The sequence below is a fragment of the Mustela nigripes genome, chromosome 10, assembly GCF_022355385.1.
Source record: "Mustela nigripes isolate SB6536 chromosome 10, MUSNIG.SB6536, whole genome shotgun sequence".
NCBI classification, from domain to species: domain Eukaryota; kingdom Metazoa; phylum Chordata; class Mammalia; order Carnivora; family Mustelidae; genus Mustela; species Mustela nigripes.
Window position 1 is genome coordinate 66,858,222 of NC_081566.1, and position 25,442 is coordinate 66,883,663.

The 25,442-nt window shown below is 41.3% G+C and overlaps 1 protein-coding gene across 2 annotated transcripts in view; it reads left to right on the top strand.

The window, feature by feature from the left end:
• The window catches only part of NUP210L (nucleoporin 210 like), an 84,826-nt gene that overhangs the window by 8,724 nt on the left and 50,660 nt on the right, over positions 1 to 25,442 (top strand). For both annotated transcript variants that reach the window (XM_059413877.1, XM_059413879.1), the window contains exons 3-14: positions 113 to 244; positions 1,678 to 1,768; positions 2,601 to 2,751; positions 4,126 to 4,258; positions 5,184 to 5,369; positions 9,664 to 9,732; positions 11,222 to 11,328; positions 11,989 to 12,129; positions 14,647 to 14,784; positions 16,002 to 16,157; positions 17,935 to 18,133; positions 21,008 to 21,153. In XM_059413877.1, the coding sequence (XP_059269860.1) occupies positions 113 to 244; positions 1,678 to 1,768; positions 2,601 to 2,751; positions 4,126 to 4,258; positions 5,184 to 5,369; positions 9,664 to 9,732; positions 11,222 to 11,328; positions 11,989 to 12,129; positions 14,647 to 14,784; positions 16,002 to 16,157; positions 17,935 to 18,133; positions 21,008 to 21,153 (1,649 nt within the window). The remainder of the gene's footprint in view (positions 1 to 112; positions 245 to 1,677; positions 1,769 to 2,600; positions 2,752 to 4,125; positions 4,259 to 5,183; positions 5,370 to 9,663; positions 9,733 to 11,221; positions 11,329 to 11,988; positions 12,130 to 14,646; positions 14,785 to 16,001; positions 16,158 to 17,934; positions 18,134 to 21,007; positions 21,154 to 25,442) is intronic.

Genomic DNA, 25,442 nt, shown 5'->3' on the forward strand with positions numbered 1-25,442 from the left:
AAGCAACTGCGAAAACCTTCTTTATGATATAGAATAAGGATTTGTGTGTTTGAGATATTTAATAGATTCATGACCTGTTAAACTAAATTCTAAGTTTTTGGGTTCATCATAGTGACGGACCATGAACTGCGCTGTGATGTTAAGGTTGACGTGATAGACAGAATTGAAATTATATCTCGAACCCGGGAGCTCTATGTAGATGATTCACCACTGGAGCTGATGGTGAGAGCATTGGATGCTGAAGGTAGGGGACTTCAGATGACTCAACAAAATTACCTCAAATAAAGTAATACTCCTTGTGTTTAGTACTTGGAAAAAAGCAACTCCAGAGATAAAAGTAGATGAGAAATCGTATTTATTTATTTATTTAAAAATATTTTATTTATTTACTTGACAGAGAAAGAAATCACAAGCAGGCAGAGAGGCAGACAGAGGGGGGGAAGCAGGCTCCCCACTGAGCAGAGAGCCCGATGCGGGGCTCGATCCCAGGACCCTGAGATCATGACCTGAGTTGAAGGCAGAGGAGGGCCAAGCCAGTGAGCCATCCAGGCACCCCAGTATTTATTTTTTTATATGAGGTTCATGTACACAAGGAACTGATAATTATGAGTATGGTTCAATGTATTAGCTACATACTTTCATAAAACTTTTCTGCTTATATTTAATTATTGGTTATCTCAGATGTTTTCTTAAATATCTGGATTCAGTCACTGAGCTTCTGCTGATGAACCCTAGATCAGCATCATTAAGAACATTTGTTTGCGATTGATTACTAGCTCTGTTTTGATCAGTCCACTTTTTGTAGGCCGGGGGAATTATGTGTAAACCTATGAAAAGTTTTGTGATTTTCTTTTTTTTTTTTTTAAGATTTTTATTTATTTGACAGAGAGATAGCGAGAGGGGGAACACTAGCAGCGGGTGGGAGAGGGAGAATCAGGCTTCCCGACGAGCAGGGAGCCCAGTGTGCATCTGGATCCCAATGTGGGGCTTAATCCCAGGACCTTGGGATCATGACCTGAGCCGAAGGCAGCGGCTTAACCCACTGAGCCACCCGGGCACCCCTAAAACATTTAAATTTGCCTCTGCCTTCGGCTCAGGTCATGATTTCAGGGTCCTGGGATCAAGCCCCACATCGGGCTCTCTGCTCACTGGGGAGCCTGCTTCTCCCTCTCTCTCTGCCTGCTTCTCTGCCTACTTGTGATCTCTGTCTGTCAAATAAATAAAAATTAAAAATCTAAAAAAAATTTAAATTTATTGCCACTTTCTTTGTAAACTATTGTAAATAATATTTTTTTAAATTTCAAAATAAATATTAGAAGTATTCTGGAATCTAGTTTTTATAAAAATTTATGTTGAAGGGACCAGGATTTAGGGTTGCCTATCATCCCTGAAGTGGACTGTGTGGTGGCCTTTATGAGGAAGGAGTTAAAGAGCCAGAAGTTAATCAGTTTGAGTCTTTTCTGCGTTCAGAAAGTTTGTGTAGCAACAGTAGTTTTATTGTTTGTGTAGGGATCTTCCTGGTGTATGTGTTTTAAATTCACTAATGGTAGTGCTTCTATTTGTTAATGAAGGAGGCCTAAATATAATTTTCTAGTTAGGTTTCTCTTTCTAGGTAAAGATCCATGGATATTTTTGAATATGTGATTCTGTCCTGTCTGCTTTTGGCTTGCTTTATAGGAAATACTTTTAGTAGTTTGGCAGGGATGATGTTTGAGTGGAGCATCGCCCAGGATAACGGATCAGCAAGAGAATTGTCTAGCAAAATTAGGTAACGTTGAAACCAACATAAAGCATCTCATTTTGAAGGAGACATCTGCCTTTGGGTGACACTCTGAACAGCAGCTGTCTGTATGGGCTTTGATGATCCTGCTGTCTGGACTGTTTTGGAACAGATAAATTTACCAGGAGGAAATGTCTTCGATAGAATGACATATGGTGTGGGTGCAGGTACTTTTATGATTGGTTAATGTGAACCACTCCAGAGGAATTCATGAGCTCAGGACTGTACAATTGTTTGAGCCAGGTGCATCCTCTGGCAGGTTAGTTACTCGTGCTCTCTGCACATGCTGGGGGACAGTGAGTGGGTGACAGTATGAAATTTTGTCTTAGTACTAAGAAATAGCTCTCAGACAGTCCCAAGTTTTAGTCCCATAATAGCTTTAGCCAGAAGCACATTAAATACTTTCGTTCTATCTAATCCTTATGGAAAACAGATAAAAAAAAAAAAGATTTTATTTATTTACTTGGCAGAGTAAGAGCATGAGCAGTGGGGAGGAGGAAGGGGAGAGAGAGAGAGAAGCAGACCAGGGAGCCTGATGTGGGACTGGATCCCAGGACCCTGGGGTCACAACCTGAGCTGAAGGCAGTTGCTTAACTGGTCGTGATCCCAGGGTCCCGGGATTGAGCTCTGCAGGACCTGACTAAGGGTCAGGTCCTGACTAACTGACTAAGCCACTCAAGTGCCAATGAAAAACAAATTTTAGGACTTTTTACAATATATAGACATTGAAGAAACTATGTTTAAAGTCTCTTAGGGCCTTTTGGAAGATGACTCATTACTTGATTACGCTAGGAACAAACTTTTTATTTTATCTCTTAAGGATTCTGAAATACTCTGAAGCCGAGTATTCTCCCCCCGTGTATATTGCTGAGATGGAAAAAGCAGAGAAACAAGGAGATATGGTTTTGGTGTCTGGGATCAGAACTGGTGCTGCTGTCGTAAAAGTTCGAATTTTTGAGCCATTCTATAAGGTAAAAAGTTTGTGCCACAAACCTTCAAACTTTCATTTAAGGGCCTTGTCTGTGAAAAATATTATTCCTTATATTTATTTATAATGGAAGCCCTTTTACCTGATATGATTTGGGTCAATAGTTGGTCTTTAATTGAAAACTCATTTGAAATAGGTAGACATAAAAAATACCTTCTTGGGCGCCTGGGTGGCTCCGTGGGTTAAGCCGCTGCCTTCGGCTCAGGTCATGATCTCAGGGTCCTGGGATTGAGCCCCACATCTGGCTCTCTGCTCGGCAAGGAGCCTGCTTCCCTCTCTCTCTCTGCCTGCCTCTCCGACTACTTGTGATTTCTCTCTGTCAAATAAATAAATAAAATTTAAAAAAAAATACCTTCTTTAAGCCTGTTATTACCTAATTATAATTACACATACAACTGGTGTTTCTCTTAAAATGTGTAAGTACTGTTTGTTCACACGTCCTTTGGTGTAGGCCCAAGATGTTTTTTTGGCCACGAGCTCATGGTTTAGAAACATGTATCCTCATGCTTACATCCGGTGCAATTCCTACTTTCTTTTTCTTTTCTTTCTTTTTTCTTTTTCTTTTTTTTTAAGATTATTTATTTATTTATTTGACAGAGACCTCAAGTAGGCAGAGAGAGAGGAAGGGAAGCAGGCTCCCCGCTGAGCAGAGAGCCCGATGCCAGGACCCTGGGATCACAACCTGAGCCGAAGGCAGAGGCTTTAACCCAGTGAGCCACCCAGGCGCCCCCTGTTTTCATTTTTAATTTCATTTTATAGTTAAGTGAAAAATTAGACATGTGTGAAGCAATTTGAGTACAGAATTTTATATTTTTCAAGGATTTTTCCATAATCCTTGGGGAACAGCAGCTCCCTTTGCATTCATGGTTTATTTTATTTTATTTTTTTAAAAGATTTTATTTATTTATTTGACAAGGAGAGAGATCATAAGCAGGCAGAGAGGTAGGCAGAGAGAGGGGGGAAGCACGGAGCCTGATGCGGGGCTCGGTCCCAGTACCCTGAGACCATGACCTGAGCTGAAGGCAGAGGCTTAACTGATTGAACCACCCAGGAGCCCCACTATAAGATAATTTTAAAAGAGACATAAGATTTTTTAAAGATTTTATTATTTATTTGACAAAGATCACGAGTAGGTAGAGAGGCAGGCAGAGAGAGAGAAAGGGAAGCAGGCTCCCTGCTGAGCAGAGAGCCCGATGTGGGACTCGATCCCAGGACCCTGAGATCATGACCTGAGCCGAAGGCAGTGGCTTTAACCCACTGAGCCACCCAGGCGCCTCAAGAAGTAAACTTTTAACAAGAAAGATGAACTTCGGGAAACGTTGCTTATGAAAACTCGTTTTTTTCCTTCCTCTTTTAGAAAGTGGCAGCAGCATTGATACGTCTGTTAGTTTTGGAGAATATATTTCTTATACCATCACATGATATATATCTCTTAGTAGGAGCATATATTAAATACCGAGTTGCAAAAATGGTGCAGGGAAGAATGACAGGTAAGGTGATTTATCTTTTCCTAAGATGAACATTTCCCAGCTCCTTCCTGCTGACAATAAGAGAAGCAACTCCCATCTTTTTTTTTTTTTTTTAAAGATTTTATTTATTTATTTGACAGACAGAGATCAAAAGTAGGCAGAGAGGCAGGCGGGCCGGGGTGGGGGTTTTGTGGGGGAAGCAGGCTCCCTGCTGAGCAGACAGCCTGATTCGGGGCTTGATCCCAGGACCCTGAGATCATGACCTGAGCAGAAGGCAGAGGCTTTAACCCATTGAGCCACCCAGGTACCCCGAAAAGCAACTCCATCTTATGTATACAAATACTTCTTTGTGTTTTTAGATTTTGTGATAAAGTATTCCTTAATTGCTATATTTGAGATAATGCCGTGCAGAGATTGTCCCCATGTCTTGAACAGACTAATGCTTAGCCTGGTGCCTATAGGCATCTAAATTCTCTGTTAAAACCACAGCCAAATATTTACTAGATTTTGTACGGCAAGTGAGGACACTTTACCAGAAGGGACTTGAATGATATTTGTAGAAATTGTTTCTTGAGAAACTCAGTTTATTCACTGAAAACTTAACACCCCGTTGACCTTAGAAGTCCCGTTGAGTTTATAAAGTGTGCATTGGCTCCATTAGCCTTAGTCCTTTCCTTCCTTACTTAGTGGGGATCTTTCTCGATACTTTCAGTTCACTGGTTATTAAGAATGCAAGCATTATCAATGATAAACTCATATAGTAACCACCCCCCCCCACCCCGATGGCTAATGTAAAAATTTATCATAGCGGGAAGGAAAGTAGAAGCAGATCATACTCTTACTTAGGCCTGCTTCCTGATTTGCCTCTTATAATCCAACAATATGTTGTTGTCTCTTAGAATGGCTGCTCTTGTTACATTTATAAAGTATCTTTCATGTCTTACAGAGGTGGGATTTCCCCTAGAACACTATACACTGGAATTGCAAGATGACAGAGTTGCATGTAATTGGTCTCTTTCTAAGGAAAGAACTGGTCTAAAGACTAGCTCTAAAGTGGCTTTACTGGATGAGAAAAGAGCTATGGTGACCGCTATTCAACTGGGCCAAACTAACCTTGTCTTTGTCCATAAAAGTATCCTTTTCAAGTTTTACTGTCAGTCTGTTTCCCTGAGCATGCAAGACATGTTCCTTGGTAAAATAATTTGTTAAGATTAACTTATTTTGTATAGGTTTTATTTTTAACAAAGAACTATAAATTATTATTGTCAGAATTTCTAACAAAGGGAAGGTGAGGAAAAGAATAGTTGGAACATGGCATCTGTTGACTTCGATGCTTATTTGCAACCTCAATGAAATTATAATTAGACTGGGAAAAGCAGCTTAAGGAAACTTCTGTGAATTTTGTTTAATTTCATTTCCACATGAATATTTTAGAAAAGATGGTGTGGTATTGTCTGCAGTAGATGCTTAATTAATATTTGTTAAATTGAGTTGAGGGTAATTTTTAAAAATTCACTAAACCTGCTATGTAATGACTGAACAAAGAGAGATTTAGAGCTCTGTTATAGTCCAAGAAAACAGAACGAAGGTTTATTTATTTTTAAAAGATTATATTTATTTATTTATTTGTCAGAGAGAGAGAGAGAGCATGAGCAGGCAGAGCTGCAGGCAGAGGCAGAGAGAGAAGCAGGCTCCCCGCTGAGCAAGGAGCCCAATGTGGGACTCGATCCCAGGACCCTGGGATCAAGACCTGAGCCGAAGGCAGCAGCTTAACTGACTGAGCCACCCAGGCGCCCCCAGAATGAAGATTTAAACAAAATTGAAATATTTGGACTCCATTTCTCAATGTTTGATTTTGAAATATGTCCTGTTTTTGAATATTTGAATCTGACAGAAATTAATTCATTTAGCAAATATTTATTAGAATCCCACAATACGTTCAACATTGTTCTGAGTGCTGGAGAGGCGGACTGCTAGTTGACTCCGGGTAGGTAGGGAAGTCTTCTCTGAAAGGTGCCCTGCAGCGGTGGGTTGCGCAGATACCTGGGCGAGAGAGCTCGGGGAGGAGGAGACAGCGGTTGCCGAGCTGGGGAGGCGGAACGTGCCTGGCTTGGTTAAAGATGAGCAAAGATGGCAGTGAGGCCGAAGTGCCGAGAAGAGGGGCAAAGTAGGGAAGGTGGTGAAACGGGGGAGCGAGGGGGTTATGTGGCACCTAGCAGGCTAGAAAATACAGTATTGCTTGTGTCATCATATTAGCGCCTTATATTACTTGTCTAAAACATATTAAGGAGGGTTGTTTGTTTTTTAGTCATTTTAAGGTGCATAGGACATTGGTCAACAGATACAAGAGTACTTACAAAACTGACTAAGTCATTCAATATTAGAGCCCCAGCTGTGTGTCAGGTGCTTCCCTGAATACCCCAGGCAGACTTATATGACCTTACCCCCCGCCCCAATATTCTCAGGTCATATTGTTATTTATTCCAAAGTAGTAGATATTAAAATACAGTATACTTGGGCGCCTGGGTGGCTCAGTGGGTTAAGCCTCTGACTTCGGCTCAGGTCATGATCTCAGGGTCCTGGGATTGAGGCCTGACATCGGGCTCTCTGCTCAGTAGGGAGCCTGCTTCTCCCTCTCTCTGCCTGCCTCTCTGCCTGCTTGTGATCTCTCTCTCTGTCAAATAAATAAAATGCAGTATACTTATCTATTTATATGTCTTTCTTGAGGATATGGATGGTGATAATCATAATTTCTTCCAGCACCTGGCTTAGGGCGGCTGGTGGTATTGTTCGTAGAGCCTGGGCAGAGAACAAGAGAAGCAGCAGGTTTAAGGGAAAAGAAAAGTAGGTCACTTTTTCACAAGTTAACCTGAAGTACCTGTGGGATAGAAATGCCAGCAGATATTTTACTTATATTTTTTAAAAAGATTTTATTTTGTTTATTTATTTTATTTATTTGAGAGAAAGTGTGTGCCTTAGAGAGCACGAAGAAGGGGGAACAGAGATAGGGAGAGGAAGCAGCAGACTGCCCACTGACCAGGGGGCCTAAGGCGGTGCCGGTCCTAGGATTCCTGAATCATGACCAGAGCCAAAGGCAGACACTTAACCGAACCACCCAGGCACCCCCAACAGACACATTTATTATGCATCTGGAGGAGCAAGATTCAGAATAAAGATAGGTACTTGAGAGATCAGGTTATAGATCGGTAACAGTTGAAGCTGTTGTCGTAGACAAAAGTCCCCGAGAGTACATCGAGTTAAGATGAGAAGACGAGCAAAGACCAGCTTTTAAGGTTCATGTGGAAAAAGAGGAATTCTTTTTTTTTAAAGATTTTATTTATTTATTTGAGGGAGAGAATGAGCTGGGTGGGGGAGGGACAGAGGGAGAGAGTCTTAAGCAGACACTGTGCTACGTACGGAGCCCGCACAGCAGGGCTCAGTCTCATGACCCTGAAATCATGACCTGAGCCGAAATCAAGTTGGACACTTAACCTACTGAGCCACCCAGGTGCCCCGAGACCTGAGAACTTTTATGATACAAGAGAAACTTGAACATGTCTGCAAGGTAAACAGAAAGATCGCACAGATGTGGGAGAAAGGAGGGTCCGTGCATGTCAGAGCAGGTTTCTGAGGGGTCAGGAAAGGAGTTCCAGAACACATGGAAGGGTTGGGTGGGAGGTCTTTTATTCTGACAAAGGGGGAAGGATTAGTGTAGCGATCCGTCCCAATCTGTTTCCTGGTCTGTAAAAGTGGAGGGAATGTTGTGTCTTTGAATTTCCTTCTAGCTCTTACATTTTATGAATGTTAGATTAGAGTACATATCAGAACCAAACCTAGATTGCCACAGAGGTGCCTGTACAGTCTCTAAAAGATTTGTTTTAATGACTAGATAAAAGTAATCTTTAATTGACATGTCAATTGTTTGTATATCAATAGTTCATTTGGAATTTTGAGGCAGTTTTAAAAGTTCGATCCCTCAAGTGGATTAAATATTACTTTACTTCCATTATCACAATGGGTTACAGTAGTGATAAATTGTAATCTAGTGCATGGCTGAATTACTACACTTCCTAAATTAGTGTACTTAGAATGATTGAGTGTTTTCTGTTCAGTTATCTCAGTTTTATGTTTTTTCTTAGCTTTTGGGTGTAGTATATTTTAAAATTTTTTTTTTTTTTTTTATTCACTTGACAGACGGAGATAACAAGTAGGCAGAGAGGCAGGCAGAGAGAGAGGAAGGAAAGCAGGCTCCTGCTGAACAAAGAGCCCGATGCGGGGCTCGATCCCAGAACCCTGGGATCATGACCCGAGCCGAAAGCAGAGGCTTAACCCACTGAGCCACCCAGGCGCCCCTGGGTGTAGTATATTTTAGAGAGGGAAGTATATTCCTGGAAGTATTCCAGGAAGTATATTCCTGATTCTGTATAGAACAATAACAGAATAAATTTGTATTTTTGCTAGAAATTAACTAAAGGGGTAGTGGGTAATATGGTGTCTAAGTGACTAGCAGTATCTTTCATGACAAAGAGAAAACATTTGGTAATAAAGATTTACCGTAGACAACGGACAATCAACTAGTAACTTTTTTTTTTTTTTTAAAGATTTTATTTATTTTTTGACAGAGAGAGATCACAAGCAGGCAGAGAGGCAGGCAGAGAGAGAGGAGGAAGCAGGGTCTCCGCTGAGCAGAGAGCCCGATGCGGGGCTCGATCCCAGGACCCTGAGATCATGACCTGAGCCGAAGGCAGTGGCTTAACCCACTGAGCCACCCAGGCGCCCCAACTAGTAACTTTTTAAAACTGTCTGCAGAGCCTGAGGCAGACTGCTGGGCTGGGGGCAAGTCCCTTCCCTCCCTCCCCGGCATCACCACTGTCCACTTCAACAGCCAGAGTGATGCCACTTTGTCCTGCTTTCCATAATGGGCCCTCAAGTAAGAATTTACTTGAAGGGGCGCCTGGGTGGCTCAGTGGGTTAAAGCCTCTGACCTTGGCTCAGGTCATGATCTCAGGGTCCTGGGATCGAGTCCCGCATCGGGCTCTCTGCTCAGTGGGGTGCCTGCTTCCTCCTCTCTCTCTGCCTACTTGTGATCTCTCTCTGTCAAATAAATAAATAAAAGTCTTTAAAAAAAAGAATTTACTTGGAGAAAGAGTTCTGCAGCTAAATGAATACTAAAAGCATGGAGAGTTATCTTTTTGTATCATTTCATCTTCCTTAAATTTGAAATTCAAGAATACCTGATTCCTATTATGACTGAGTTCCTCAGACTTTTCTCAGAAATGTACTCATTGTTTTGCTTTCCAAAGGATAATAAAAGATAGGATATTTGTTTGTTTCTGTTTGTGCATTTATTATCTTTTTCTTCAGTAGCTCACATTTGGCTTTTCACCCAATTCTGATTCATATGATTTCCTTAAGCAAAAATTAAGATGTCCATATGCGATCTGTGTCTGGACTCCCAAATTGCACCGTATATGTTGTGGAGCCTGGATTTTTAGGTATTTATTTATTTATTTATTTATTTTTAGCGAAAGGTCTGGGGAAAGAAGGGCCGGTGGAGAGGGAAGGAGGAATCGTAAGTGGCTCCGTGCACAGCTCAGAGTCCAACTCAGGGCTCCATCTCACAAGCCTGAGGTCACGACTTGAGCTGAAAGCAAGAATCAGTCACCCAGATGACAAAGCCACCTAGGTGTCCCTGGAGTTTTAGGTATTTTTAGATAATGATTTTCAGAAAGCTGAATAGCTTTGGCTATTTCATTAAAATGAGTGCATTAGATACTAGAGTACTTCTTGAGCCTTCAGACGAGATTGGGCGCGTTCAGGGTGGTATGGCCGTAGACCTTCTTGAGCCTTCAAATTTAACTTTCCTTTGACATGTTTCCTCACATTGTTATGGCTCCATGCTGCCTGCAAGAGTGAAGCATCTTGAAACATTGTGGAAAAAATGTGAAGACAGTATTGGGTGCAATATTGGGTTAGAAAGAGAGACTTCATACAGAGAAAAAAGAACACTGATGTCCTTAGGTCATATCAAACTGGTCTGACTGAAAGAAGCTGAAATCTTGCCTGACACAGTATGAATGAGCAAAACTGTGATTTGTTTTGTAAACAGATGTGAGTGAGAGTGTTTCTTTATACTTGAGATTAACTTAATTAAGCCAGGATCTTTAGAATTCCAAATTATTCAGTTTGATGGAGGGAGCTAAATGATCAAGCTTAGAAATAATCTCCATCTATTTTTTTAAAAATATTTTAGTTATTTATTTGACAGACAGAGATCACAAGTAGAGAGAGAGAGGAGGAAGCAGGCTCCCCGCTGAGCAGAGAGCCTGATGTGGGGCTCGATCCCAGGACCCTGGGATCATGACCTAAGCCAAGGTCAGAGGCTTAACGCACTGAGCCACCCAGGCGCCCCATCATCTCCATCTATTAGCGAGTTTTACTCACTAAATAGTTTTTGTAAGTTTGTATTTTTTAAAAAGATTTTGTTTATTTATTTGACACAGAGAGAGGGGATCATAAGTAGGTAGAGAGGCAGGCAGAGAGAGTGGGGAAGCAGGCTTCCCTCCAAGTAGAGAGCCTGATGTGGGGCTCAATCCCAGGACCCTGAGATCATGACCTGAGCTAAAGGCGGAGGCTTAACCCACTGAGCCTCCCAGGTGCCCCTGTATTTTTTAATTCATTGTAGAAAATGAACGTTCTCTTCTGATGTTTTTCATGAGACAGGCAGAGGGAGAAGCAGGCTCCCCAAGGAGCAGGAAGCCTGATGCGGGATTTGATCCCAGTGCCCTGGGATCGTGACCTGAGCCGAAGGCAGACACTTAACCATCTGAGCCTCCCAGGTGCCCCAAAGGTGGCGGCGGCTTGGCCCAAAGGGCGAGGTTCCATCCAGACTTGAACTCGGATCTCTGGAGTCAGAGTCCAGTGCTCACCATTATGCCATGCAACTGCCGCTTCTGATACTTTTGTTGCTTGATTTATATACAGGTTTCACAGTTCAGCCTGGAGACCGGTGGAGTCTAGAGGTGGGACAAGTGTATGTCATTACAGTAGAAGTGTTTGATAAAAGCAGTACAAAGGTCTATATTTCAGATGTGAGTGTCTCTTGTGTTTTTCCAGCCCCATGTATAGATAACTTCTTGAGTGGGCCACCTTTCTGGCTAGGAAGGCTTTCTTTTTTTTGCTTCTAGGCTTTACTTTTAAAGTTACAAAAAATTAAAAAAAAATAAAGTTACTACTTTATTAGGATTATTAAATAGTTCTGTCCTTTAGGAAAGCTAAACTGAAAGTAAAATACATAATTCAGTCAGAATTCTAGGAAAGAGTTGAAGGGAAGGCCAGAACGTTTTGGAGGGTATCTCATTCTAGGACTCCCTCGGAGTTGGTCATTTCTGTTTGGCAGTGGTGCAAGGAACCGTGGAGTCCCAGAGGACAGTACCGCACTTACACTCCAGTGCCCTTTGGGGTTTTTTTCCCTGAAAAGATGTTAACTTATGGAATGGCAAAAATTACACCAAAATATATATAAACTTTGACTCTATTTCTGATCACTTGCCATTAATGGATCGTTCAAATACCATTTTAAAATTACCTCTTTCCAACTTAGCATTTCCATGAGGAGAGTGAAAGTTTTGTTTTTATTTGTCCCCAGAGAGCATAGCTACACTTTTAATTTTTTTATGCTTTGGGATTAAGCTGGCCATCGGGAAAAAGCAAACATCTCAGTTTTGTGTCCCTATTGGGCTGATTCACAGAATCTCAGGATCATGTACCAGTTCCGAAGGGAGTACTTTGAGGAGCAGCTCACTACTGTGAATGGGTCTTACCACGTAGTCAAAGCCTTGAAAAGTGGTGTCGTGGTGATAAATGCATCCCTGACTTCTGTCGTCTACCAGGTAGGAATTACAAGGACAGTCTTTGAAGCCCCCAGTACTGGTGAGGCTCAGCTGACTTACTGATGTACAGGGAGACACACGGTCTGTCGCACCCGCCTTTCATAAACTTGAAGAGGAACTGACGACCAGTACCCTCGGTCGCTCGTACCCGTGCAGAGTCTCTGTTGCCGTCTTTGTTAGTGCTCACGACTGCATCTGTGCTCGTTGGTGGACATACCATTTGAGGTTCTTTAAAAAATTATTTCATGTGTGCGTTTCCATGTGTTGTCAGGCTTACGTAGAGTACTTTTAGTCTGAAGATCCAAAGGGTTAATACGTCAGTTTATTTAGCCGCGCCACCAACACTGAACTTTCTATGCTTCCATTGTTTCACTCTTGTAAATGCCATAACTGAGTTTCTTTGTGTAATTTTTTTTTTATTTTTTTTTAAAGATTTATTTATTTATTTATTTGACAGAGAGAGATCACAAGTAGGCAGAGAGGCAGGCAGAGAGAGAGGAGGAAGCAGGCTCCCTGCTGAGCAGAGAGCCCGATGCGGGACTCGATCCCAGGACCCCGAGATCATGACCTGAGCCGAAGGCAGCGGCTTAACCCACTGAGCCACCCAGGCGCCCATGTGTAATTTTTTTCTTTTGGTTAATTTTCATATGGCATAATGCCAAAAATGGAATTACTGGGTAAAAGGATAAAGTATGAATCTGTTTCTACTGTTTCTAAAATGCATGAATTTCTGGTTTTGTTTTGTTTTTTTATTTGTGTGAGAAAGAGAGAGCACAAGCAGGGGGAGTGGCAGGCAGAGGGAGAAGCAGGCTCTCCACCGAACAAGGAGCCTGATGCCGGACTCGATCCCAGGACCCTGGGATCAGGACCTGAGCCACAGGCAGATAGTTAGAAGATTGAGCCCCCCAGGCATCCCAAGTTTCTGGTTTTTAATAGCCTGCAATTTCCTAGACTTCCTTTTTCTCCGTGGGTCTTTTCATCTGGCGGTTTAAGATAGACCCGGGGGCGGTCCTTGGCTCTTCGTTCCCGCCACCTGCTACATTTAGTACAGTACTGAACGCCGTGTCAGTCTCAGCGTCTCTCAGACCCATTTCTTAGTAACCCCACAGTGTCTTTTTTTTTTTTTTTTTTAAGATTTTATTTATTTGAGAGACAGAGTGAGAGAGAACATTGAGCAGGCTGAGGGGCAGAGAGAGCAGCACATTTCCTGCTGAGCAGGGACCCCAGCGTGGGGCTCAATCCCAGGACCATGGGATCATGACCTGACCTGAAGGCAGATGCTTAACCAACTGAGTCACCCAGGAGCCCCGAGAAATGAACAGATCTCTATACGTTGATTTTGTATTCTGCAACTTTACTGAATTCATTCATTAATTCTGGCAGTTTTTTTGTGGAATCTTTTTGAGTTTTCTGTATATAGTATCATGTCATCTGCAAATAGTGGAAGTTTTACTTCTTCCTTACCAATTTTAAAAAAAAATATTTTATTTATTTATTTGACAGAGAGAGAGAGATCACAAGCAGGCAGAGAAGCAGGCAGAGAGAGAGGGGGAAGCAGGCTCCCCACTTAGCAGAGAGCCGGATGCGGGGCTCGATCCCAGGACCCCAAGATCATGACCTGAGCCAAAGGCAGAGGCTTTAACCCACTGAGCCGCCCAGGCACCCCACCCCTGATGCATTTTTGTTGTTGTTGTTGTCGTCTGATTACTGTGGTACTACTACTAGTACTGCGTTGAATAAAAGTGGTGAGAGGGGTAGCTCAGATGGTTAAGTGTCTGCTTTGGCTCAGATCATGATCCTAGGGTCCTGGGATTGAGCCCTGTATTGGGCTCCTTGCTCAGCTGAGAACCAGCTTCTCCTTCTCCCTCTGCCATTTCCCCTGATGATGATCTCTTGCTTGTGTTCTCTCTCTCTCTCAGACAAATAAAACCTTTAAAAAAAAAAAAAAAAGCGGTGAGCGTAGACATCCTGGTCTTGTTCCTGACCTTAGGGGAAAAGTTCTGTTTTCCCCCACTAAAGATGATGTTAGCTGTGGGTTTTTCATAAACAACCTTTATTATGTTGAGGTATATTCCCTCTAAACCCACTTTGTTGAGGGTTTTTATCATGAGTGGATGTTGTACTTCTCACATGCTTTTTCTGCGTCTATTGAAACAATCACATAGTGTTTTTTTTTAAGATGTTATGTATTCATTTGAGAGAGAGTTGTGAGTGGGGGCGGGACAGAAGGAGAGGGTGAATACTTAAGCAGACTCCCCACTGAACATGGGGCCTGACGTGGGGCTCAGTCATACAACCCTGAAATCATGACCTGAGCTGAAACAAAGAGTCAGACACGTAACTGACTGAGCCACCTGGGCACTCCTCACGATAGCACCGTTTACTTACTTCGTTTATAGAAGGAAACTGGTTGAGTAATTCATTAGCACACCATTTGCTGATGCTTTGAATATGAATGGGTTATAATAACAGTCCTTATAAAATCTATTTTGTTCCTTTTTTTCCCCATTCTTATAGAATAAAAATATTCAGCCTATAAAATTTCCAATCATACATCAGCAAGAAGTGAATATATATTTTCCCATCAAGCTTACACCCGACTTTCTGGCATTTCCTCATCATCCTATGGGAATATTATATCGGTATAAAGTGCAGGTATGGTGTCCTATTATATGAGAATTTACAAAGAGATAAGTCAGTTTCTCTGTTAATTTAGTTTATTGAAGTTTGGTTAATGTTAATTTTTATTTCTCCCTGATCCTAATAATATAATTCAGTTCCTGGTGATAACAAAGTCATGTTCTTGAATGCTGCCGTAATAAGACTTGCTGTACTTTTTGTCTCTCTTCCCTGTATCCTTTACTTGGGACTTTTGTAAGGTTTTTGTCAAGCTCCCCTGTGCTCTTTTTAACATTTTGTGATACTTCCAATTACATAGCGTCCTTTTAGTTTCTCTTACTCATTTAGCTACTTTACTATAGCATCACAGCTTTTTTTTTTTTTCCTTTAAAGATTATTTATTTATTTATTTGGCAGAGAGAGACACAGAGACAGAGGGAACACAAGCAGGGCAAGTGGGAGAGGGAGAAGCAAGCCTCTGGCCAAGCAGGGAGCCCAATGCAGGCCTTGATCCCAGGACCCCAGGACCACAGGACCCTGACCTGCCGAAGGCAGACGCTCAATGATTGAGCCACCCAGGCGCCCAGCTTCTTTTTTAAAAAAAGATTTACTTAATTATTTGACAGACAGAGATCACAAGTAGGCAGAGAGGCAGGCAGAGAGAGAGGGGGAAGCAGGCTCCCTGCTGAGCAAGGACTCCCCCCACCCCCCATGCGGGGTTTGATCCTAGAACCCTGGGATCATGACCTGAACCGAACGAAGGCAGCGGCTTAACCCACTGAGCCACCCAGGCGCCCCTACCTTCTTTTTTTTCTTGAAGTTTTATTTATTTAAGTAATCTGTACACCCCACGTGGGGCTCAAACTCATGACCCTGAGATGAAGAGTCACAGGCTCTTCCGACTGAGCCGACCAGATGCCCCAGCAGCACAGCCTCTTGATATGTCCATAAATCATTTGTTATATATTTTTATTGTTATTATTTATTTTTAAGATTTTATTTATTTATTTGAGAGAGACAGACCATGAGCTGAGAGAGGGAGAAGCTGACTCCCTGCTGGGCAGGGAGCCCAATGTGGGGCTCAATTTCAGGACCTTGGGATCATGACCTGAGCCGAAGGCAGACACTTAACTGACTGAGGCACCCAGGCGCCCTATTTATTTCTGACTTCTTATTTCACCAGATTTTACATCTTTACCTAAATTCCATTTTCCTCCTTTGGCAGTTAAACATAAAGTTATATTTTTTCACAGGTAGAGGGTGGCAGTGGCAGCTTCACTTGGATCTCTTCCAATGAGACGGTAGCCATGGTGACCACTAAAGGAGTGGTGACTGCAGGTCAGGTCAGAGGGAACAGTACTGTTTTGGCCCGAGATGTACAAAATCCCTTTCGATATGGAGAAATTAAGGTAAACAACTCTCCAAAGAGCCTTATTATCATACCCTGAGACGCTGCTGTCTTAATTTAAGTACAGAACATGTTTAAAAGTCTTTCTAGTCCAAATTGGGTATTTGAAAATGATACTTAAATTAATTCTGGAAGTACAACTTAAATATTTCTGGACCTGGGTTGAATCCTGCTTCACTTAATAGCAAGTTTCTGAATGGGTGTTTTTGTTTCCTTGTCTCTAAAATGGGAATAATGATAGTATCTACTTCAAAGTGTTATTGTCAGAAGAAAATGAGATAATGTTTTACCTCATTGCTTGGAATATATTCAATACTTAATATTATCTATTTTTGTTACTGTGTTTTGTCATTATTATATATATATGACCTTCATAGTAACATTATTTCTGGTCTCATATTTGCTTGCCAATCTTGTTTCTAAAAGATTGAAAACACTTTTCAGTGTATTATACAACCACATTACTGTTTTTTCCCCACTTCTAATATATGTTGATGTATGTTGTTGTTCCCTGAAAAACTTCGTGTTTTGTTCAGTGAACATGTACTGAGTACCCTTAAGACGTATCCCACCGTGCCGGGTATCGTAAGACATTTAAACAAACATAACATACATGTCTACTTTAAAGAATCTAAATTATTTTTTTTAAGATTTTATTTATTTATTTGACAGAGAGAGACACAGCAGGAGAGGGAACAGAAGCAGGGGGGAGAGGGAGAAGGAGAAGCAGGCTTCTCGCCGAGCGGAGAGCCCGATGTAGGGCTCCATCCTAGGACCCTGGGATCATGACTCGAGTGGAAGGCAGACGCCTAACGATTGAGCCACCCAGGCGCCCCTAAAGAATCTAAATTCTAATAGGAGGATCTAGTCACATGAAGTTAAATAACACTTTAAGGAAATGATATGAGTTATTTTAAAGCAGTATATGATTGAGAGCTAATTAAATTGTATAATAAAAGTACTATTAGTTTATAAAATAAATATCATTGTAGATATGACTAGTCAGAGACTATTATGAAGAGATGAGAACTTGAACACGACTTTGAAGGACAGAACAAAACTAAGACCTAATGGTCAACGTCAAACTGCTAATTTTTTTTTTTAAGATTTTATTTATTTATTTGACAAAGAGAGATCACAAGTAGATGGAGAGGCAGCAGAGAGAGAGAGAGAGAGAAGCAGACTTCCTACTGAGCAGAGAGCCCCATGCAGAACTCGATCCCAGGACCCTGAGATCATGACCTGAGCCGAAGGCAGCGGCTTAACCCACTGAGCCACCCAGGCGCCCGAAACTGCTAATTTTTTAATAAAGTTTTATCAGAACACAACTGACTTCATTCATTTATATATGGTCTCTGGTCACTTTCGAGACACAATTACACAGTGGGGGGTTGCCACAGAAACCATGTGGTCCCCAAAGCCTAAAATATCTGCTATCTAGCCTTTTCCATAAAACATTTGCTGATCCCCTACTGTAGACAGTGGGGGAGGCAACACAGGTTTTTCAGGTTAATAATATGATAAAACTTGTGTTTAGAAAGTATCTAATTATTTTTTCCATCTGACAACTTAAGATTTTATTCATTTATTTGTTCGAGAACACAAGCAAGGGGGAGAGGCAGGCAGAGGCAGAGGGAGAAGCAGGCTCTTCACTGAGTGGGAGCCCAGCACGGGACTCTGGGATCATGACCTGAGCCAAAGGCAGACACTCAACTAACTGAGCCACCCAGGCACCCCAAACATAACTTTCTTGAAAGATTAATTTCTTTTCTCTCCAGATATATGTCCTAAAACTGAACAAAATGGAGCTGTTACCGTTTCATGCTGATGTGGAGATCGGCCAGATTATAGAAATCCCCATTGCAATGTACCATGTAAATAAGGAGCACAAAGACGTCATTGTGTTCACAGACTGCTCTCATTTATTGTTGGATCTGAACATGGATAAGCAAGGAGTCTTTACTCTTTTCAAGGAAGGTAAGAGTCAGCCTTTTATTTTCTCCTTTCCTCGTCATTGAATGAGAGAACCAATCATCGATTCAGAAAGTACAACTTATAGTCTAAATTCACACATTACCTTTCTTTACAGTGCTTTTTAAAATTCTGTCTACTGCCTCATTATAATGTAATTTAGAAACAAAAGCCCACCAGTTGATGGGGCACCTGGGTGCCTCAGTGGGTTAAGCCTCTGTGTTTGGCTCGGGTCATGATATTGGCATCCTGGGATCAAGCCCTGCATTGGGCTCTCTGCTTGGCAGGAAGCCTGCTTCTCCCTCTCCCTCTACCCCTGCTTGTACACTCTCTCTCTCTCTGTCTCTCTCTGTGTCAAATAAATAAAATCTTAAAAGAAAAGGTTTTGTTTATTTATTTGACAGAGAGAGAGCACAAGCGGGAGTGTGGCAGGCGAGAAGCAAGTTCCCTACTGAGCAAGGAGCCTGATGCAGGACGTGATCCCATACACTTCACCACTGAGCTACCCAGGATCCCTGAAGCTCACTTTCAGTATTACATTTTGGCTCAAAAAATGTGAGAGGTTTTTCCATTGCCAGTGGAATAGAGCTGAAATCCTTTTAGTTTAATGTTCAAGGTATCTACAAGATAACGCAATTTACGTTTCATAAAAAAAATACTACTTTAGGGGCACCTGGGTTGCTCAGTGGGTTAAGCCTCTGCCTTCAGCTCAGGTCATGATCTCAGGGTCCGGGGATTGAGCCCCGCATCGGGCTCTCTGCTCAGCAGGGAGCCTGCTTCCTCCTCTCTCTCTGCCTGCCTCTCTGCCTACTTGTGATCTCTCTCTGTCAAATAAATTAATTAATTAATAAATTAAGGCAAAAGAAACAAAAGCGAAAATGAACTTTTGGGACTTCCTCAAATTCAAAAGCTTCTGCACAGCAAAGGAAACAGTCAAAAAAACAAAGAGGCAACCCACGGAATGGGAGAAGATATTTGCAAATGGCAGTACAGACAAAAGGTTGATATCCAGGATCTATACTGAACTCCTCAAACTCAACACACACAAAACAGACAATCATATCAAAAAATGGGCAGAAGATATGAACAGACACTTCTCCAATGAAGACATACAAAGGGCTATCAGACACATGAAAAAATGTTCATCATCACTAGCCCTCAGGGAGATTCAAATTAAAACCACATTGAGATACCACCTTATGCCAGTTAGAATGGCCAAAATTAGCAAGACAGGAAACAACATGTGTTGGAGAGGATGTGGAGAAAGGGGAATCCTCTTCCACTGTTGGTGGGAATGCAAGTTGGTGCAGCCACTTTGGAGAACATTGTGGAGATTCCTCAAAAAATTAAAAATAGAGCTTCCCTATGACCCTGCCATTGCACTCCTGGGTATTTACCCCAGACATACAGATGTAGTGAAAAGAAGGGCCATCTGCACCCCAATGTTCATAGCAAAATGGCCACGGTCATCAAACTGTGGAAAGAACCAAGATGCCCTTCAACGGACGAATGGATAAGGAAGATGTGGTCCATATACACGATGGAGTATGATGCCTCTATCAGAAAGGATGAATACCCAACTTTTGTAGCAACACGGACGGGACTGGAAGAGATGATGCTGAGTGAAATCAGTCAAGCAGAGAGAGTCAGTTATCATATGGTTTCACTTATTTGTGGAGCATAACAAATAGCATGGAGGACATGGGGAGATGGAGAGGAGAAGGGAGTTGGGGGAAATTGGAAGGGGAGGTGAACCATGGGAGACTATGGACTCTGAGAAACAATCTGAGGGGTTTGAAGTGGTGGGGAGGTGGGAGGTCGGGGTACAAGGTGGTGGGTACTAGAGAGGGCACGGATTGCATGGAGCACTGGGTGTGGTGAAAAAATAAGGAATACTGTTATGCTGAAAATAAATAAAAAATAAATTTAAAAAATTTTTTTTAAAGTACTACTTCATACTTTGACTTCCTTCATATATGGCTCCAGCTAAACTATTTAAGTTAAAATTTCCCGTGTAGTCCTTCATATACTCACATGTATCGTGTTTATATTTCTGTCTTTGCTCAGTCATCAGTCTGACATACTGTCTTCTCTAGATCTACATCTTCCTTGCTCCCCGACTAGAAGTGATCATTCTGTTTTCTAGATCTCTATACTGCTCATGTTTTACTAATCCCTTAATTTATGTAAATGTTCAGTCGCCCCTTCCGAACTATAGATGCCTCGAAGTTAGGATCTTTGCTCATATTTGTATCTTCACTGAACATGAAATTGTGTCGTACACGGTATATATCTGTTAATAGAAGGAACAGGTTTTTATATCAATTTGACATAAACAACGGGAGCCTAGTAGTTAGTGTGCGAGATCAAGATTTTCTTTTTTAAGATTTTTTTTTAAGATTTTATTTATTTATTTGATTGACAGTTCATAAGCAGGCAGAGAGAGAGGAGGAAGCAGGCTCCCCGCCGAGCAGAGCGCGTGATGCGGGGCTTGATCCCAGGACCCTGGGATCATGACCTGAGCCGAAGGCAGAGGCTTTAACCCACTGAGCCACTCAGGAGCCCCTCTTTTTTAAGATTTTATTTATTTATTTATTTATTTGACAGGGAGATACACGGCAAGAGAGGGAACACAAGCAGGGGAAGTGGGAGATGGAAAAGCAGGCTTCCCGCGGCCAAGCAGGCAGCCCAGTGTGGGGCTGGATCCCAGGACCCTAGGATCATGACCTGAGCCAAAGGCAGACACTTAATGACTGAGCCACCCAGGCGCCCCAAAATGTTTTTTAATGTATTAAAATTCTTATATTTCTGTAGACTGATCCCTTTGAGAACTGACTGCTTGTTATCCTAATGAAGTCTTTTTTTTTTTTTGATTTGCAGGTATTCAAAGACCTGGGCCAACACACTGTTCTAGTATACATATAGCAGCCAAGTCTCTAGGCCATACCCTGGTAACAGTGAGTGTGACTGAGTCTGAGGAGTACTTGGAGAGCAGTGCCACATTTGCTGCTTATGAACCCCTAAAGGTGAGACATTTCATGGTAAGGGATTGACATATCTTTTCATGGAATCCACTGTGTCCACGTCAGAGGTTTCCCAGCTCTCTGTGAGGTCTATTAAAGATCAGTTATATTTGTGTTTTCTTTATGGACCAGCTCTGTCATCAAATCAGTATCAGGTATCAGGGAGTTTACGCCCTCATGTTTCTGCCACAGGAATATCTTTAAGCTGTATCAGCGAGTTTAGATATTCCCCTGGATTTCTTCTTTTTTCTTGAAATATAAAATATGGATAGTAAAGTATGTAAAGCACACTAATCCTAAGGTACTATTTGAATTTTTACCTGTGTGTATATTCCTGTAAACACAACCCTGAATAAGATATTGAGTATTAGTATGGCCTCTTTTGAAGAACTCTGAAAGAAAACTTTATTCAGAGAGGGACATTAGTTATTTTTAACCTTCATACTTAAGAATTTTCAGCATAACTATCATTATTTAGGGCCCTACAGATCGGTCCATGATAACTGGGACACTATGACAGATGGCGTTTCAAAACAAAAGTAGAGCCTTTTGTTTGCTTTCATATTTGAATCCTCCAGGAGCTAAAACTGATGTCTACAAGTTCTTGCTAATAGATACTGATAAATCCTGAGTCAGTGTTTCTTGGGATAAGGAGGCACCCATAGGGGGAAAAATTAACACTAACGAAAGAAGCAAGGTAAGTTAATTTTAAAATTTGCATTTTAAGTTGGCCTTATTACACATTATGTAGCAGAAGTATTAAACATACCATTCAAGCACATTTCATTTGTTCTCAGTGGATGAATGATCTTAGTTGCCTAATTAAGTGAAAGTACTTGGCTGTGGCTCCTTGTTGTTTTATTTTATTTATTTATTTTTTAAAGATTTTATTTATTTATTTGACAGAGAGAGATCACAAGTAGGCAGAGAGGCAGGCAGAGAGAGAGGAGGAAACAGGCTCCCCGCTGAGCAGAGAGCCCGATGCGGAACTCGATCCCAGGACCCTGAGATCATGACCTGAGCCGAAGGCAGCGGCTTAACCCACTGAGCCACCCAGGCGCCCTCCTTGTTGTTTTATTGGGTTTTTTATTTTATGATTATTCCAAACATTATTTTGTATTGTGTGTCAACAGATCATATTTCCCCTGGACAAAAACCGCCCCTAAAGGAAAGGAAGTAAAATGATGATTTTCCTTTTCTTTGTAGTGCTTTGGTCGTATATTTTTCCCTTTACCTGCTTAAAAGAATATGTGTTTTCCATCTTTCTTATCAATATCGTGTTTCATTACGTGGTATAGCTCTCAATTTGTCCTTTTACATATCAGTCCAATTCAGTTGATCTGGTTAATTTTGGACTATGTATCTAGGGAAAGGGAATAATCTCTGTCTTGCTTTCTCAGGGAGGCCTTCTGTGAAACTTCTAATTCTGTTTCTTCTACTAGAGGCTTGTATGGCACAGTGTACTATGCCTTTTGGTGATGCCCATCATGCTCTTTATCTACTTCAAATCTGTCTTTCCCAAACCATGAGCTCCACTGTGACACAAGATCTTATTTGACTTTTTATTACTATATCCCCAATGGGCCATCAGTGAATAGTTGTTGAATTGAATTATACGTACATTATTTAAGAGAATACTGCCATTAGACATAGGAATGTTTAATTTTTTTAAAAGATTTTATTTGACATAGAGAGAGATCACAAGTAGGCAGAGAAGCAGGCAGAGAGAGAGGAGGAAGCAGGCTCCCTGCTGAGCAGAGAGCCTGATGCGGGGCTCGATCCCAGGACCCTGAGATCATGACCTGAGCTGAAGGCAGAGGCTTTAACCCACTGAGCGACCCAGGCGCCCCGGAATGTTTAATTTTAATAGCATTCAATAATAAATATGATTGACTAGTTCAGGAAAGAAATACTGGCATGATTTGTTTATATTTTTAATGATTGCTTAACTCTATACTTCATTTTACAACTTAGTCACTGTTGTAGATAGACACCGTGTGCCACATGAAAATAACCTATACTTTTATAATACTTTATTTTCTGAAGACAAGTTTGCTCATCTATAATAGGATCCAAGTTCTCTGTGTACTGGAGTGAATAATTCCAGTCTTGACTCTACCTCCTAGGTGGGAGTTCTTTGAGAAATGGAGTGAAGTATATAGATGTATTATTTTATTTTTTTTTAAAGATTTTATTTATTTATTTGACAGACAGAGATCACAAGTAGGCAGAGAGGCAGGCAGAAAGAGGAAGGGAAGCAGGCTCCCCGCTGAGCAGAGAGCCCGATGCGGTACTCAACCCCAGAATCCTGGGATCATGACCTGAGCTGAAGGCAGAGGCTTAACCCACTGAGCCATCCAGGCACCCTATATTATTTTATATTTTTTGGACAAAAGTTCTTTGCTAACTTAATAAAATACCATTTAATGGATAAATTCTTAGAAACATGCAATCTTCCTGGGGCACCTGGGTAGCTCAGTCAGTTAATTGTCTGACTCTTGATTTTGGCTCAGGTCATGATCTCAGGGTTGTGAGATTAAACCTCATGTCAGGCTCTGAGTTCAGTGGGGAGTCTGCTTGAGATTTTCTCTCTACCTCACCCCCACCCCCTTCTTTCTAAAATAAATGAACCTTTTTTTTTTTTTTTTGGTTTGTTTGTTTGTTTGTTTGTTTAAATAAGGAGACATACAATCTTCTAGAACTGAATCAGGAAGAAATAGAAAATCTGAACAGAGTGATTGCTCTTAATGAAATTGCATTGTAATCAAAAAATTGCCAGCAAACAAAAGTCCAGGGCCAGATGGATTCAGAGGTGAATTCTACCAAACATATAAAGAAGAGTTAATAGCTCTTCTCCTCAAACTATCCCCCAAAAATAGAAAAGGAAGGAAAGCTTCCAAATATATCCTATAAGGCCAGCATTATCTGATACCAAAACTAGACTAAGACACCGTGAAGAAAGAAGACTAAGGTCAATATTACTGATGAGCATAACTGCAGGTCTCCAGTGAAATATTAGCACACCACACACAACAGTATATTGAAAGAATCATTCACCACATTCAAGTGAGATTATTCCAGGAAAGCAAGGATCGTTCAGTATTCACAAATCAATCAACATAATAAGGGCCATATATGATAAAGCTACAGCTAATCTCATACTCAATCGTGAAAAACTGAGAGCTTTTCCTCTAAGATCTGAGAAAGACAAGGATGCCACTCTTACTACTTTCATTCAACATAGTATTAGAAGTCCTAGCTATAGCAATCAGACAAGAAAAAGAAACAAGAGGCTTCCGTATTGGTATAAAAGTTAAACTGTCACTTTTTGCAGATGACCTGATACTACACGTAGGAAATCCTAAAGACACCCCCAAAAATACTAGAAGTAATAAATGAATTAGTAAGGTTGCAGGATACAAAATTAATACCCAGAAATTGGTGATATTTCTATACACTAATAATGAGGTAGCAGAAAGAGAAATTAAGAAAATAACACCATTTACAATTACACCAGAAAGAATAAAATACCTAGGAATAAATTTAACCAAGGAGGTAAAATACCTGTACTCTGAAAACCATAAAACACTGATGAAAGAAATTAAAGATGACACAAACAAATGGAGAGATACTCCATGCTGATGGATTAGAAAAATTAATATTGTTAAAATGCTCATATTAGCCAAAGCAATCTATAGATTCAACACAATCCATACCAAGATGCCAACAGCGTTTTTCACAAAACCAGAACAAATAATACTAAAATTTGTATGGGACCACAAAAGACCCCAAATAGCCAAAGTCATCCTCAAAGAGAAGAACAAAGCTTGGGTGTATCACAATCCCACATTTCAAGATATGCTATGGGGCGCCTGGGTGGCTCAGTGGGTTAAAGCCTCTGCTTTCAGCTCAGGTCATGATCCCAGGGTCTTGGGATCGAGCCCTGCATCGGTCATGATCTCTGGTCAGCAGGGAGCCTGCTTCCTCCCCTCTCTTTCTGCCTGCTCTCTGCCTAATTGTGAGCTCTAGCTGTCAAATAAATAAAATCTTAAAAAAAAGATACGCTACAAAGCTGTAGTAATCAAAACAGTATGGTACTGACATAAAAATGGACACATCAATAAATGGAACAGACTGGAGATCCCAAAAATAAACCCGTGATTATACGGTTAATCAATCTTCAATGAAGGAAGCAAGAATATCCAGGGGGGAAAGGACAGTCTCTTTAATAGATGGTGCTGGGAAGTCTGGATAGTCGCCTGCAAAGAACAAAACTGGACCACTGTCTAACA